At 34.8% G+C, this 15,810-nt stretch overlaps 1 protein-coding gene across 2 annotated transcripts in view; it reads left to right on the top strand.

Annotated features, from left to right (window-relative positions):
- Positions 1-15,810, top strand: part of LOC149785723 (uncharacterized) — a 98,767-nt gene that overhangs the window by 25,813 nt on the left and 57,144 nt on the right. For both annotated transcript variants that reach the window (XM_089979598.1, XM_089979597.1), the window contains exons 5-6: positions 1,155-1,302; positions 11,829-12,224. In XM_089979598.1, coding sequence (XP_089835724.1) covers positions 1,155-1,302; positions 11,829-12,224 — 544 coding nt within the window. The remainder of the gene's footprint in view (positions 1-1,154; positions 1,303-11,828; positions 12,225-15,810) is intronic.

Here is a 15,810-nt window from a genome sequence, read left to right as displayed (position 1 = left end):
TTATTTTTATTACAAAGCAAGCCGACCTCGGAAGCTGACTTTGGATACTCTGAAGCCTGTTTTTTTCTTTTTAAAAGGCTATCAATACAAAGATATTCTATTGCAAAGCAAGCTGACCTCAGAAGCCAACTATGGATTTTTTTATGTGTGCGGAAAAAAATTGGGGGAAGGATATACAAAGTTGGTCGAGATATGGAAGCTGACTTTGGTTCCTTTCATCAGTATTCACTGTAATTTTGAAAATAAATTGGAACAATTTTAAAGTGACACAGTATAATGCTTCATGCATGGACATAAATAACTTCACTTCCCCCAGTAGATCTGGAGAAAATTCATAAAGGCCAAAAGAGAAGCAGATAATTTCGCTGACAATATGATCATTAACATGGATGCAATTCGAGTGTACTTTGCATTCCTGGATGGACTGATGATAAGATGGTGGTCAAAAGTGTGAGAATTAGACTGGTGCAGATTTGAAACAATCTGACTTTAGTCATTGCAGTTTCTCCTTCAGGAGATGTGTTGCCTCTAGCAATCGTTCATGGTATGAAAAAGCTTTAAAAAAATATTCATGCATCAAAAGAATGGATCATTTGTATGCAGGAGAAGGGATGTGTTAAAGAGATGCTGCTGTGGTTGATTAAAGAGTTTTATCTCAAGTACAGAGTTTTATATTTTTTAAATAAAATTTCATTTGGAGTGCATGTAATTTTCGAATGATTTAAAAGGTGTCCCACAACTTACGACTCGAAAAAAACAATCTGTCCCAGAACATACAAATCATACAAACATACAGAACATACAAATTTAGATATGTACAATGATACACAAAACAATTACTTCTAAAATTAATTTATGGTGTCCCAACAAATATGGTTTCCCAACATATATGGTAAATACAGTATGTTATCAGATACTGATTGCCATTACTAAAGACAGAAGAAAAAAACTTTAAATTGCTTCTCAAAAACTGTTTAACATAATTTGAAGAAATTTTACAGAAAGCATCATGGTTGGAAGCCCTTTAAATTTAGATATGTACAGTGATACTGGTCCATTAGCAAATATAGCAAGCAGCTTTTTCACAAGAAATGATCACTATGTTTTAATAAATTTTGAAAGAAATCATCCTACATCTTTTTTTCTTCTTTTAGCAATGGATCTGGAAAAAAGAGATACAATGTGCCTGCAGACATTGAAGCTAGTATGCTTACCATTAGTCAACAGATCAGTCCTATTGTTGTGACGGAGGTAGCAGGAGACAGCTCTGCCTGGACAAGTACAGATAACTCCAACAATAGGGTGGTGATAACAATTTTGTTTCATATATTCAACATATAGTATTGTGTCATCATTCTGTAGCATGTGTATATGTGACTGTCAAGATTGTGTAAGAATGTAATTATTTGTAATTGTTGTTTTTGTTGTTATAGGGTTTAACACCATTTTTCAGCACAAGATAGGCTATACATGGCGGCCAGTATTAATGGTTTGGGAAGAACCTGGCAAAAGCCCCGGAAAGAACCACCGACCCACGAGAAGCTACCGGCAAGCTTTCTCACATATCAGAAGCCCAAGACTCGAATCCACGCTTCTTACTTGATTATACTAACACAGTGGTGAATATCACTGTAAAAGAAACAACACAAACTTTGGTTGATAGCTAAAAGTGCAATTACACCAGTTGAAATAAATAGAACAATGGAACTGGAAAGAAAATTTCAGATCACTAAATCTTCATATGGGCACGTTAATTTCATTTCAACCTTTGCTGTATGTAAAAACTAGCAATGACCTGGTAGTGATCCCTTATTGGACACACAGTACTAATTATACGGAAGAACTGTGAACCAGTCTAGAAATGGGTGAACAAATAATAATAAGAGTATTTACTGGTTTGGTGGTCCATAATTGTTAATAATGAAAATTAAAATTTTGACTAAAAATATCTTTTGAGAGCTTATCCTATATGTAATTTTAAAAAATATAGACAAATTTCTACTGATGCAATTTTAGTATTTTTACAGGCTTGACTAGGGAGTACTCAATAATGAAAGTAGCACCTGATTCATTTGGTGCAGAATCAATAACGTGTTTCATGGACATGTAAATAAACAAAGTGCTGCAGCTCATATGGTGTTCTTCACACATAAGCTTGCACCAAGGTTAGATGTGCATGGAGAATTATAGGTCTCATCATCAGCACCCAGAAATTTTAAGTTATTGATTTTTTAATATGATAGTGTTTCCATATGTTTACTATTGGAGTTGAATTAGTACCTTGAGTCCTATATGCGACCTATACCATAATAGGAGCTTGTTGTTTCCATGGTTACCATGTGCATCCAGAGTATCATTTTGGTGGTTTTTGCATATGACAATCATAATGGAGTCTTTTTTTTCATGGTTTGCATGTGATTTTGGAGAAAAAATCTATACAAAAGACATGGGAATGGTTTTATACACTGGACAGTGGCAGTAGATAGCTCAGGCCATGGGGAAAAGAGCAAAAGTATGGCCTGATGGCAGAATTTCATATGTTGGTGCCCACAGATTGGCCTATATGGTTAAATACCATTTAACAAATGCAACAATTCCCCAAAAGGGGGTGGGGGAAGATTTTAAATGTAAGCCACTTATGTCACAATCACTTATGTATCAATACTGATCATTTAACTTTAGAGACACATTCAGCAGATCAAAGCAGAGAACATTGTAAAAATCAAGGACTGTGCACAAAACTGCACATGCTGCATTGCCTCAACCTGTAAATTGCATTATTATATGTCGAGTCACATTGAATATAAATTATATCTGTCTTATTTCTTATCATAGAATTAAACTCCTTGACATCTTTTCTATGTTCAGCATGTTTCTCATATTGGTATACTGCTCCCTCGATAACTCGCGCCCGGATAACTCGCGATCCCGCTTATAACGCGGTGTCCATCTTGGCTTCCGATTTTTTCCAGAGAAAATGTATTTAAAATATCTTTAAAATATGCTGAAAATGAAAAAATTACGATAAGAATTGATAAATTAAACCTTGATACATTGCTCGTTTTATCATCGAAAATTGTGATTAATGCCCGTAAAAATATAATCCATATTTTGAAATTTGCAAGTTCTAAAGAAGAATTAATTTCAGAGATCTCGAAAACGCTTAATTATGCGTATTTGTACGCCAATTTTTGATCTGGGAAGCAGAAAATCACGGAGGCAGGAGTCCTCCGTACGCATGTAATAGGTGCGTGGGAAAATTCAAAGATTTGCCGGTCCTGTTTCAGCCACCTGCTTTGGGGGAAAATGTGTTGATCAGTTAACTATGGTGATATTTACAATGACAGAATTCAGTGACTGAAAGACTCTCTGATGTACTGTTGCCATTTTATAAGAGTACATTAAAAAAAAAAAGAACATGATGCAACAGCTAGGCGGCTAGTTCTAAGGCTTTGACTAGCGGCCGAGTGAGAAAATTTACTGATATTTAGTGATTGAATTCAGAGGCAGAAAGACCCAGTTTTAAAATCCTAGCGAGACCTCTGTTTAAAGATATCATATATTATGTAAGTTTTTATGATAAATAGTTGTCAGTATACTGTAAATAAACAGTCTGGTGAAATTGCGATCAATGTAAACTTCTGGTAAATGCTAACAGGTGGCAACAGATTATGAAATAAACACCAATTAAATGTCTTCCTGTGTGAAAGTCACGTTCTAATCCTTTAATTCCGTTTCAGTGTAAACATAATCACAATATATTCTGTTCATTGAAAACATGAAAAGAGTCAATAGACCGTCACATCGAAACCTGTGAGTACTTCTGTGAGAACCTAATTACATGTACATGCCGGCTTTGTTTTGATCAACAACTTGGGGAAGTGTTTGTTGCATTTAAAAAAAAAATCGATTACAAGAGACCTCGGGTGCTGGATTAAGGGTCTTGGAGCTGCCTTTGACGTAAAGCAAAACAGTAACAGAGACAACAACGATGATAGTGACTTCGAATGTTTCAGTGAAACTGATGTCATTAATGCCGAGGCTGTTTGGGAGAAATTCGTACAGACTCATGGTCCTGAGATGGGCGTTTCTCTTGATGATATGGAGGAGTGGATTTGTGCTGACAATGATTGCCCCACAGCCGAATACATGTCAGATGAAACTATAATTATTTCTATAGCGAACAGATTTGCAGCAGAAGACGATTCTAACTGGAGTAACACAAGTGTTGAAAGTGATGAAGACGCAGATGTTGCACCCCCACCCCTCTGCACAGGAAGCAATCAAATATTTTGATATTGCCATAAGGTGGCTGGAGACCCAAAATGTTGACTACGTAAAGCTCATGCAGTTGAGAAATGTGAGGGATTTTGCTCGGCAGCAGAGAAACCAAGCACACACACACAAAAATAACTGATTTTTTCAAAAAGTGAATTGATATTTGTCAGGCATAGCACAAACGGCAAGTATTGTTCTAATTTACGTTGTTTTAAATTTGTAGACCAATTAAATATGTTAGTACTGATTAACCCTTGTTTTTTTTGTTTTCCATTTTACTTCTATCACATTCAAATCTATTTATCTATCGTTCGATCGACACTGTTTCTCGAAAAGAGTCGATCTTTTGTATATTAAAAAAAACGTCTAATTTGGATCAAACAATAAAACTAAATGTATCCAATTCAACATAAAAATTAGTGACGTAGTACACAATGTGTGAAGTGGTACACATGTTAAGCGAATGGAAACCACGTGGAATAATGTTTTCGATGATCGCCTCAATATACTGTAATTTATCCTGAAATTAATGTTGTCCTATGAGAAAATAATAAAGTACACCGTTATGAAGAGATATTTATTAACAGTTAATCTCAGAACGATTATAAAGTGAGTATTCAACAGTATAATCTGCCTACCCCCCCCCCTTTATTTCTCCTCTATGTCGTCAATCACTTTATTGGTTTTGGGCTTATTTTATAGATCCCTCGATAACTCGTGCCTCACTTATAGTGCGGTCGATGTTTCTGGACCCCGATGTGCGCGAGTTATCGAGGGAGTGGTGTACATTCAATTTTTTGGCAAACAGTATTGGAACTTTTCTGCATTCCTTTTATTGAGGGAGCAGGGAGGGACATTTTCATTTAAAAGAATAGTTTTCAACCCTTCATTCCCAATAGAATTCTGCAGAAGTTCTCTCTGTATTGCATTATTTACACAGGCAGTTTTTCTTCCCCAACCTCTCTTTGGGATCTCTTCATACAGTTGAAACATTCTTGATGTATAGCTGCATGGTGAACATATTGCTCTCTCCCACCACACCAGACCTCTTTTCTCTTCATGTACCAAGTCCCGTGATAGAAAACCTTTATAGTCAGGGTGTTGGAACTGGTGCTCTCGGAACACATTATACCACATCTCAGCATTTTTTCCTGTGTGTTTTGTTCACCAGATCTGTTGTTGTGAATAGATGAAAACATGCTTCATATCAGAAATATGGTTTCACATTTGAAACAAAAGCTATTTATAAAGCCAGCATTGCTCTGCACTTACTATCAAGTAATAGTAAGGAATCATTTAGCTGTAAATTAGAGCTTGCTACTTGGTTTGCTGAATCAAGGTGTATTCCCTCCCCTTTGACTGTAATTGAGTGATTGCAAGGTTTGCTTTGTTTCTCTTTTTTCAATAATTTATGCATTTTATTCAGCTTTATATTAAAATCTAAGTAATTTAACACTGCTTATAGTGGAAAGTAGCCACAGTAATGATTTTGAGACTTCTTCTTAACTTTTTATGAGTTTTGGGTAAATGTAGGTATAGATTTATGTATTAGACAACTTTAATATGCAGTTCAATTCTATTAAGTAGTTTATGCAGTGATAAATTTGATCAGTGTCTGAATATTACATAGAAACATGGACTTGTCTTGGCATTGCAATGTTTTTCACATATTTCTCCACCTCCAGCTTACTTATTAGCTTCAGCCACAGCAGTTTGTACATAGGCTTTCTGTCTCCAACATCAATGTCAGCATTATAGGAACTTTGGATAGCTTTTTCAAATTTGTCTCTTGTTGTCCTTATGTGACAGACCTCAAGTGGCTGTGTCTTTTCGGTTGTTGCACATTTTCCCCCTTGTTGTGGGGAACATTACCAGGCTTGAAGAAATTACTCTGTCTATTCTTTGCTTCCTCACCCTTCCCCATAGTTTTATACTAAAAAGTAGCACTCTGTTATTTAATTCTTCAGTATAATAAAGCTTATGGAACTTTTCTTTGGCTTTTATACCTTTTTATTAATATTTGGGTGTGATGAATCACATGTGATGATAGTTTAAGTAAGTTTGGAATGTCAGCATCTCTTGATGCTTCATGGGTGTGTGTCTTTGTTTTAGTCACAAAAGGGCAATGGCCTCTTATCATTTTGACCTATCATGTGGCACACTTATTTGTTTTGTTTGGTTGATATGATAAGGGATGCACTGCGTCTTATTTCTGTGAGAGTCAGCAAGAAAAGAAATGCAGTTTTGAAATTTAAAACTTGTCTTATAGCCAGTGAGAGATGAAAATACAATGTGTCATGTAATTTGATACCCTGTGATGTCATACTTGCTGATGTCAGCATGCTTGTGGGGTTTTTTTTGTGTAGCATGCATGCCATAGATAACATGAAGATACAAAGGCAGAAAACAACTATTTTAATAACAAGAATAAGCCACTAATAAGTACAATACAACACGGCAACATGTAATACGGATGCAATTTAGCTCTATACATTGGTATCACATAAAATGCTATTGCACTTTTATCCATGCACACGCATGGTCAATTCTTTCTTACAATTATGCTCCAATATCAATGAGTAAAATACAACTTTTTCTAAAAAAATTAAATCTGGTTATAGGACACACGGTACTAATTATATGGAAGAACTGTGAACCAGTCTAGAAATGGGTAAACAAATAATAGAGTATTTACGGGTTTGGTGGTCCATAATTGGTTAATAATGAAAATTAAAATTTTAGTAAAAATATCAATTGAGAGCTTATCCTATATGTAATTTTAAAAAAATATAGACAAATTTCTACTGATGCAATTTTAGTATTTTTACAGGCTTGACTCGGGAGTACTCAATAATGAAAGTAACACCTGATTCATTTGGTGCAGAATCAATAACATGTGTTTCATGGACATGTATATAAACAAAATGCCGCAGCTCATATGGTGTTCTCCACACATAAGCTTGCACCAAGGTTAGATGTGCATGGAGAATTATAGGTCTCATCATCAGCACCCAGAAATTTTAAGTTATTGATTTTTTAATATGATAGTGTTTCCATATGTTTACTATTGGAGTTGAATTAGTACCGTGAGTCCTATTGAGATCATTGCAGTGAGGTCAGACACAGCAATAGGCAGAACATTTACACTGAGGAAATCTTTTGCCGATCACAGGCTCAAAACAATATATGGTAGGAAAATTGTGTAGCATTTACAGGTATTTATATCATTAAAGTTAGCTGCATTCAATGTCAACAAATTTCATTGACGATTATTCATGAAAACATTCTCATCACTTAATGACTGCCCCCCCCATGCAACACTGCTGTAAGCATGCTAAATACACACAGTACATTGATTCTTTTTTATGTTTTTTGGAAAATTGAAATACTTTTATGTTATTCTATGAAGATGTTGAATTTAAAATAATGAAAATTCATCTAAAGTACATATTAAAACAAACAGCAGAAATGTCAGCATAACTTGCAAGAAACACAAATTAAGTGTCACTTTAAATAATGAGATCAGTTATGTTTTTTCTAGTACATCATAACTAGTTACTTAGTTTACCAAATTAAATATTGTAAAATAATTATAAACACTGAGAATTTTTTTAAAAAAATGTCATTAAAGCTAGTGAAATTTTTGGATAGTGAAATAAAGTAGATTGTTTCATCGGAGTATGTGTTTATCACCCACCATAATGCACCCATTTTCTGGATAGTTGCCTGGTCATGCAAATGGCCAATTTAGTAGCTACACTCATTTAAGAAGGAAACAACCACTAACATGAACATTGTTTCAAGCTCACATGTATTGCAGCTGGGTTGTCCCTAGCTGGCACATTACATCAAACAGCCACGATCACTTACTGTAGACTAGAGATGTCAAAAGTTTGGGAAATTTCTACCGGGTACTTGTCAGTCCTAATGATCAGTTACCCATGTACCTGATCAAAGGGAAATTGTATTAAATGCAGAACTGCTTTGTTGTAGGTTCACACATGACAGCCACAAAGAGAAGCATAAGCATAATTATTACTAATATGTGGCAAAAAAGCGTAACCTCTGCCAAAAAAAGAGCAATCTATATATTACATGCCATAATTACAGAAAACTGTATGATAAACTTGCATTTAATTTTGCTACTTACCTGGATCTGAAGTTACAATTTTTGTCACAGATTGGTTAAATCCATGTGGATTAGTAGTTAGTACAAGGGTATAGACATAAAAGAAATTGATAAATTATTTATGCACAACAATCACTTTAACTAGTGTACATGTCTACTGTAACTTTGTGAACAGTCATAAAGTCCACAAACAAGGATTGTTGTATTATCCTTTACCTGCCATGGTTCGTTCCTTGACGATCTGGTGCAACATGTTTGTAAGTTTAACCAAGTTACTCTCCTCTTTTTCAGTCACATAACATCCATCAGTCACATTGATAAATTGTGTTTTGGGGAAATTTTTTATATAAAAAAATTAATTTTTTTATATCTGGTGCCATATACTTTCAATTTAGAATGGTCCGCAATGTAGTATCACAGTAGAATGAATCTATGACAAGTGGTTTCACATTCAAGAAACTTGTCTGTTTTCTTGGAACTGTTTCATGTAAAATTCATGCAAAAATTGCCACATTTACACACATGGTGAACTTTTATTCAAATTTTGTTTTCAGTGTTATTAAATAACAAAGATTAGTTCCCTTTTATTCAAATATTTGAGTGAAAAAAATTCTTCCTATATAGTTGTCCATTTCGTTCATTTTTTCCTAACATGGTATAAGAAGTGCATGTTACGGTAACCAAGTTTTTGTGTTACCTTTTACATGACAAAAATATCTGTCTTTGGTTTCCTGCTAATAAAAATGTACAGTAAACGAACATGTGAACAGTGGCCCTGACTTCAACAGTTAACATTCGCTCCAGGACCATAAACTTCAGGCGAATATGGCATTAGTCAAACCGGACATTTTTGTGCTTTCTTTTATTTGAACTGTAGCACGTTATTAAATTTTATTTCAGATATTTCTTAATCAGTACTTACTGTCACTGTTGATGAAAGTTATTGACCCATAATGTCATCATGATCTCAAAACAAGCATGTTTAAGTCACAAGAAAAATGACACATGAACCATGGACAAGCACAAAGTTAGGATGGTTTTGCTTGAAATATCATCATTGATTCTTAAATAGGTCGCACAAGAAGGGAGAGAAGTATCCTCTGTTGTATTATTAAATAGTAAATGTATGACAAGTAAATTTTACACATCCATGCGAGCCCTTGTAATGATGAATAAATGCGCACACAATACTAGCCTTGAACTGTAGTCGTAATCTGTGTCTTGATCTGATCTTGGAACTTCATTTTTTTTACGGGTTCCCGGTTGTTCATTTTATTATCCCAGTTATTATCAATGGGCTGATACCTGGATATGCATTGGCATTTTTACTGTAGACTGGTTGTTTTTCAACCAGACATATATATATATATATATATATATATATATATATATATATATATATATATATATATATATGAGAGAGTGTGAACAAACACTAATAAGTTGCTTCATTGTTTTGATTTTAGGAAAACTAATGCATAGAAAATTTGTGCTTAAACTATAATGTGCAGTACAAACAGCACAAGTAATCATAACATTATGATTAAATTGTGATTATAGACATTCTTTCCAGTAAGTATGCATCATACTTTCTTTTACATCTAAAGGTGGCATTTGACTTTATTGACCATGACATACTTATTGTAGTTAACATAGATCCTGATCTACTGTAGCATAATGTACTTGCAGATCAGGTCCATGATCATTGTTCTACCGATTACTCCTAACAAACTGTACATACTCAGATCTTCCAGTGCATTATGTGCCGGCAGATCTGGGTCTGTGCAGTTTGCAGTTGGAGTCGTCTTATAAGGGAGTATGTACAATAATACAATTACGTTGTTAAAAGGGGCCCAAGAGTGGTCTAAAGCGCTCTCCGTTACGGATCACTGCCATCTCACCTCTGTCTGCTTGGGTTCAGCTCTAGGATTCGGCCAATGTGGGTATGTGAGAAAGCTTGCCAGTAGCTTCTCGTGGGTCGGTGGTTCTTCCCGGGGTTTTCCCTGTTTATTATTAGTAGGATTTTAATCTTTCCAACTTTGTATCAGTATGTGCAGGTTGCATAGGTTTGTTACTTTTAAACAGGTTGTTATCCATTTGAATGGTCTGCCTAGACTCTACAAAATTGATGCTAGGAATCCTGATTGTATGCTTAGGGGTTGGCATCCTGGCTTATTTTTGAAACTGCATATAGTAAATTTCTATTATGTCCATTGTCTTTAATGCATGGGAGCTAATTAAGCCACTGTATATCTTCTGATAAATATCTGCCTTCTTTCCCAAGGAACATAAAGCTGATTATGCTGGTGCAAGAAACTTTGCCAGACTGGTACATTTCCAAGTAGTAAGTGGCTGCTGAAAAATCAAGATACTATAGTCTGACTGTACCTCCCTGTTTGTTTTTTTGCCCTACCGATTTACAAAACGAAAAGCACAAATTTGATAAAAGATGCATACAACTTAGTTCATTTATTGATTTATAATTTCAAACCTGATTATGCCGGGGGTGGGGTGGGGGTGGGGCGAGCCTAACACCATTATCATCTGTGCATTTCATTCCAAATGGAAGTTTTCATTTTCAGTGTAAAAGACTAACCTGCTTGTCAGTCATTTCCAGTTCCTGGACTAGTCCATTTTCAACAAATGAATGTTTGCACAACTACTCATGTACATACATAGAAGGAAATACTATGTCGTCTGCTTCTGTTATTTACAATGTCAAATCAAGGAAAGAAAAAGAATGACAAATACAAAATTTGCCTTTAACTTGGATGAACAAGTGGTGTGCTTTCTATGTTCATGTGTGCAAAGGAATGTAACTCGTAAAAACTTGCAATGTTATGGTAATTTACAGAATTATCGGGCAGCTAACGAATAGGATGAACTAAAATGTCTGAGGAAAATTAACTAGGCCATAGTGTATAGTGCTGTATTAGTATGGAACGACCGTTAAGCATGAAAGCGTTGAGGATGCCATTGTTAGGGCTATTCTGGTCAGTCAGGTTAGAAATTATAAATCAGTGAATGAATTGGCTAAGTTCTGTGCACTTTTTATCACATTAGAGATTGCCATTATTAAAATCGGTAGGGAATACAAAAAAAATGGGGAGGTATATTCATACTATAAGCAGATTCATCCTGCATGTTTATGAAAATGGAAGGAAATGATGGGTGGAAGAAGACAGCGTAAATGTGTTTTAAAAAATGCTTAGATGGTTCATTTATAATGGATTTATAACTGAACATGCATTTTAAAAAGTCACCAGTTTGTTGGCAGTTTCATAATCAAAAGATAATTTCAGTTTATAGTTCTGAGAGGCATCCTGTTTTAGAATTGCAGCATGAAAATTACATTTATTAAGAAAAATATGGTAAGTTTGATGAATTTTAATTCCTCTTGTAATTTTTTTTCAATATTCAGGATAAGTATGAAGATGAGGCTTCTTATCATGAGTTGAGGGGGAGAAGTGGAAAACTGGAGACTTTGTTAACTTCTTTCAGTAATTCAGCTTTTGCAGCTAGTAGTGAACCCAACGTATCTTTAACAAGCCATAATGATCCACAGATGAATAATGGAAGTTATATTCCAAGTCTTTGTACTCCCACAAAGCCAAAGCAACCACGTAGACGCAAGATGACCTACACCTCCAAGTGTACATCTGTGACTCCAGTGAAGCTACCAGCAAAACAGTCAGAGCTGCTGGTGCTACATACAGATGTTACACCTGTCAAAACACCCAAGCTACCATCTTCAGAAAACAAGTCTCAGCTAAAGAATACTTGTGAGATGGTGACTCCCTCTAAAATACCCCCAGAGGTAAGGAGAAGCTTCTGCCTGTAAGGTTAATGTAGATCTGCACCAAGTCCCATGTTCAGTATATTTTCCATAAAATGTTTGTTACCAGCTTGTGTTTCTAGAACTTTTCAGCTGTTATTGAAGAGGCACTTAAGTATAACCGAGGCACATGCTGAATACAATAGAAACTTAGATCCAGAGAAAATGTATTGAAAAGGGGATGTTGTGAAATCTTAGGTCAGTGCTCACTCACTGTAAATCACCTTGGTAATATACACAAGAATATTTATAAGGGTGATCAGGGACCAGAGTAAACAGTTAAAAAAGGGTGAATTTGAAATGTCAAATTTTCCAATTCTGTCCGAATCTGTTCAACAGATATTTAACTAGAAAAATTTATTATTCATTTTAACTCTACTAGTTAACAAGTTTAGTCAAAGTAGGATCAGAAATACAATCTCTAGAGTGGTAGCAAGGTTCAGGCAATCAGATGCAAGATCACTCATTAATATGTGTGGATCTCACCTTTTAGCAAATCCATGAGAGATTTTGATCATACAAGTCCATACTTCATGTGTCAGGGATTGAACAGTCTAAAAAACAAAACAACCAAAGACTGATAATTTTTCATACATTTGTAGGTTATGTGTAAAGTGCAACAATTTCTCAAAACTGAAACAAAATGTATAAGGAAATAATGAAACAATGAAAAATTCTCATGTCCATGGTTAGTTACCAGTATACAGTGTCTTGGTGTTTTGTTTCTAAAAATAATGATAAGAACTGGTTGCTGATGAGAATTGGCAGAATGCCAGTAAAATAACGCTTTTGATCATACCAAGATTTAAAGACATACATGATGTATTTGTACAAAATTTTGTAAAAATAATTTCTCAGTACATTCTGTCATGGTCATTGTGACAAGTAAACATTGATTTTAATTATGGGCTAGACTTGCAACAAATTGCAGACTGCATGGGATGGGATCTGTTCTTATTGTGACATGAATTTTAGTTAGAGTCGGGATGGGATCTGTTCTGTCTGCGACTTGAATTGAATTTTAGTTAGAGTCTGTTCGATAACAGTCTGACAGATATGTCAATGTAGGATTAAGTGTAGGGAATGACAGGGTTGAGACAAGCCAGAACAAAAATTTGGGAAACCTTGATCCATTTGAAACAGGTGTCATAATTGACATTTTCCAGAATAGTTTATTAATAAAGGTAGACTAGAGAGGATTATTCTGACTTTGAGGGAGTGTTAAAACTTTGGTTGTAAGAGAAAGTTGGCGAGATTGGCTAACCTAAACGGGGGGGGGGGGTGTGTTTCCCAGACAAAATTCAAGGTTTTAAAGTATTTTCTACCTCATGATATTAGTCAGTCTGGATTTTTCTACTGAAAGGGGAAGCTGATCTTATGCTCCCCCCTTCAGTGCAGATGCTGCAAGGGTTTGCAAATGCATCATTTGTACGAATTCTTACATTTTGGAGGGTAGTAATATACACAAACTCCCACAAAAGTTGAGCATATAGAAGTTTACTCGCACAATATACAGTTTTTTTTCAGCTGTTAACTCTTAAAGTGCTTTACCACATAAATTGCACCGCAAATAGAAGTTTTGTAGTGTTGCCCTTTTTTTCAGGTAGGTGACTGTTTACACATCTTTGTACTTAAGCTTAACATGAATGGTTGTGAACTAAATTTAGTTCACTCATTGGGTCCTAGGACAAACTTTCTCTCATCGTTTGAACCTTGCATTTATCAAAAAAGTTTTAAATTTTATTTTTTAAAAATACATTCTACCTAGGAAACCCAAAATGGCTGATTCCCAATATGGTTCATCTTAACTCATTAAGCCCCAAAGCTGCCTGTTGGCATTATGAGGTTGTACCCTACTTCCAAGCTCTATAGTGTCAGGGTCATTTAAGATATCAAAAGAAAGTGTGTAGTGTTACAGACAAATAGATTGATGTAGCTTTGCAGTGATACCAAATAATGTGGACTTTCAACTTGCATGACAAAATACAGAGGGAAAGACATAAGTTTTTTTAACCAATTTTTTTTACACCAAAAATTTGCCTAGTGCTGGAACTAGGTTTTGTGTCCAGATTTTAAACCTTTGACCGGAGATCTAAGGCATACCAGTCTGAATGGACATGCGAACCTTTACAAAAAATACAATAACTTTGAGGTGTGGGGTAACAATTGGCCAGGACATGAAAATGATGGGTCCAATAAGCAAACAATAAAAAACTCCCAACTAATTTTTTTATACCCTTCTGCACATACGCATGCAAAATAGGCAATAAAAAATGTTTCTAACGCAACTAGGCATCCAGATAAACAAAAATCCCTTGGAAGCATATGTGTTTGGATGTATTCAGAATTAACCTCCAAAATGCGTTTCCTATTTCAGGTGAAAATATAAAAAATCCCCAGGGCTGAATGAGTTGAGATGACAATTATGTTTGGCAGATACTGGCTGATGATAGCAATGATGAGAACTGGAAAGTGTTGCTGGAAATGCCAGCAAGTGATTTTGAAACTGTAAATGAGGTTCATTATGAGTACAATGCACGTGTTTGATAGATAAAAATGGATAGCATCCTGTCAAGCCCCTATTCTTCTGTATTTCAAAATTAAACGTAGAAAAGGCAGAATACCAAGCTTAATTAAAATAAAGGCAATTTAAAAGTAGAGAGCAATTTTCATTTCTTTTCTCAAACAGTTTAGCCCTAAGGTATCTGTGTTAAAAAACTGTATAGGGTTAAGAGTGAATAAATAAGAATCTAAAAATAAATTACTGAGGTATCATCAACCAATTGCCCTGAACCACAAAAAATGACCCATGTAGGATGATGACCCTTCCCCTGTTTTCTTAGTGTTTCATTCCTACAGATTAACACAGCTACCGGTATTTTATAAATCAAGGTCAGTAATGTAATCTGGTAATTAAATATTAGTTTTTACATGTTTTTGTTTTATTTTTTATTTTAATCTTTTGAAACAAGAATTATAAATCATTTTATATTGTTTCAATGCACACGTTCGATAAGGTATCTGATAGCTGCTGTTTTATGTTCACTGCCTTCAATCGATTGTGAGGTAAGTAAGGATAGAGAGAAAATAGAGAAAAAGCATAAGGTATTCAAACAATAGTAATACTGAAAATGAAAGAAAAAAAAAAATAACAGTATATGAAAATTAAATTTAATACTTATTCAAATTGATCCTTCATTCAAGTACAACTATTGTTGAAACATTTAAATCCTTCTGAAAGTACATTTCATTTTATCCATGCATTTTAATCCAAAAGAACAACAATCCTGTAAAATACTATAACTATTTCTTGAAACACTAGTATTAATGAAACACTATGTATACCCACTAATTACAGCAGAGTATTAAAGCTCACACTTAACAGATTTTTAGACCTCTATCTTTTGAGAATTTTGATTTCAATATATGCTTGAACAGTAGCATAGGAAGAAAGAGAGATCAATATTTAAGTGTTAGATAAATCTGAAACTTGCCATCGCTCTCCTCTACCTTTTTTTTACTACTCCCCCTTATTTTGGTGACAAGGAGGAAAATCCTGGTAGCACAT

Source organism: Sinohyriopsis cumingii, chromosome 13 (genome assembly GCF_028554795.1).
Source record: "Sinohyriopsis cumingii isolate HCF-2022 chromosome 13, ASM2855479v2, whole genome shotgun sequence".
In the NCBI taxonomy this organism is placed as follows: domain Eukaryota; kingdom Metazoa; phylum Mollusca; class Bivalvia; order Unionida; family Unionidae; genus Sinohyriopsis; species Sinohyriopsis cumingii.
Note: the sequence above shows the minus strand (reverse complement) of the source record. Positions and strands in the feature narration are given on the sequence as shown.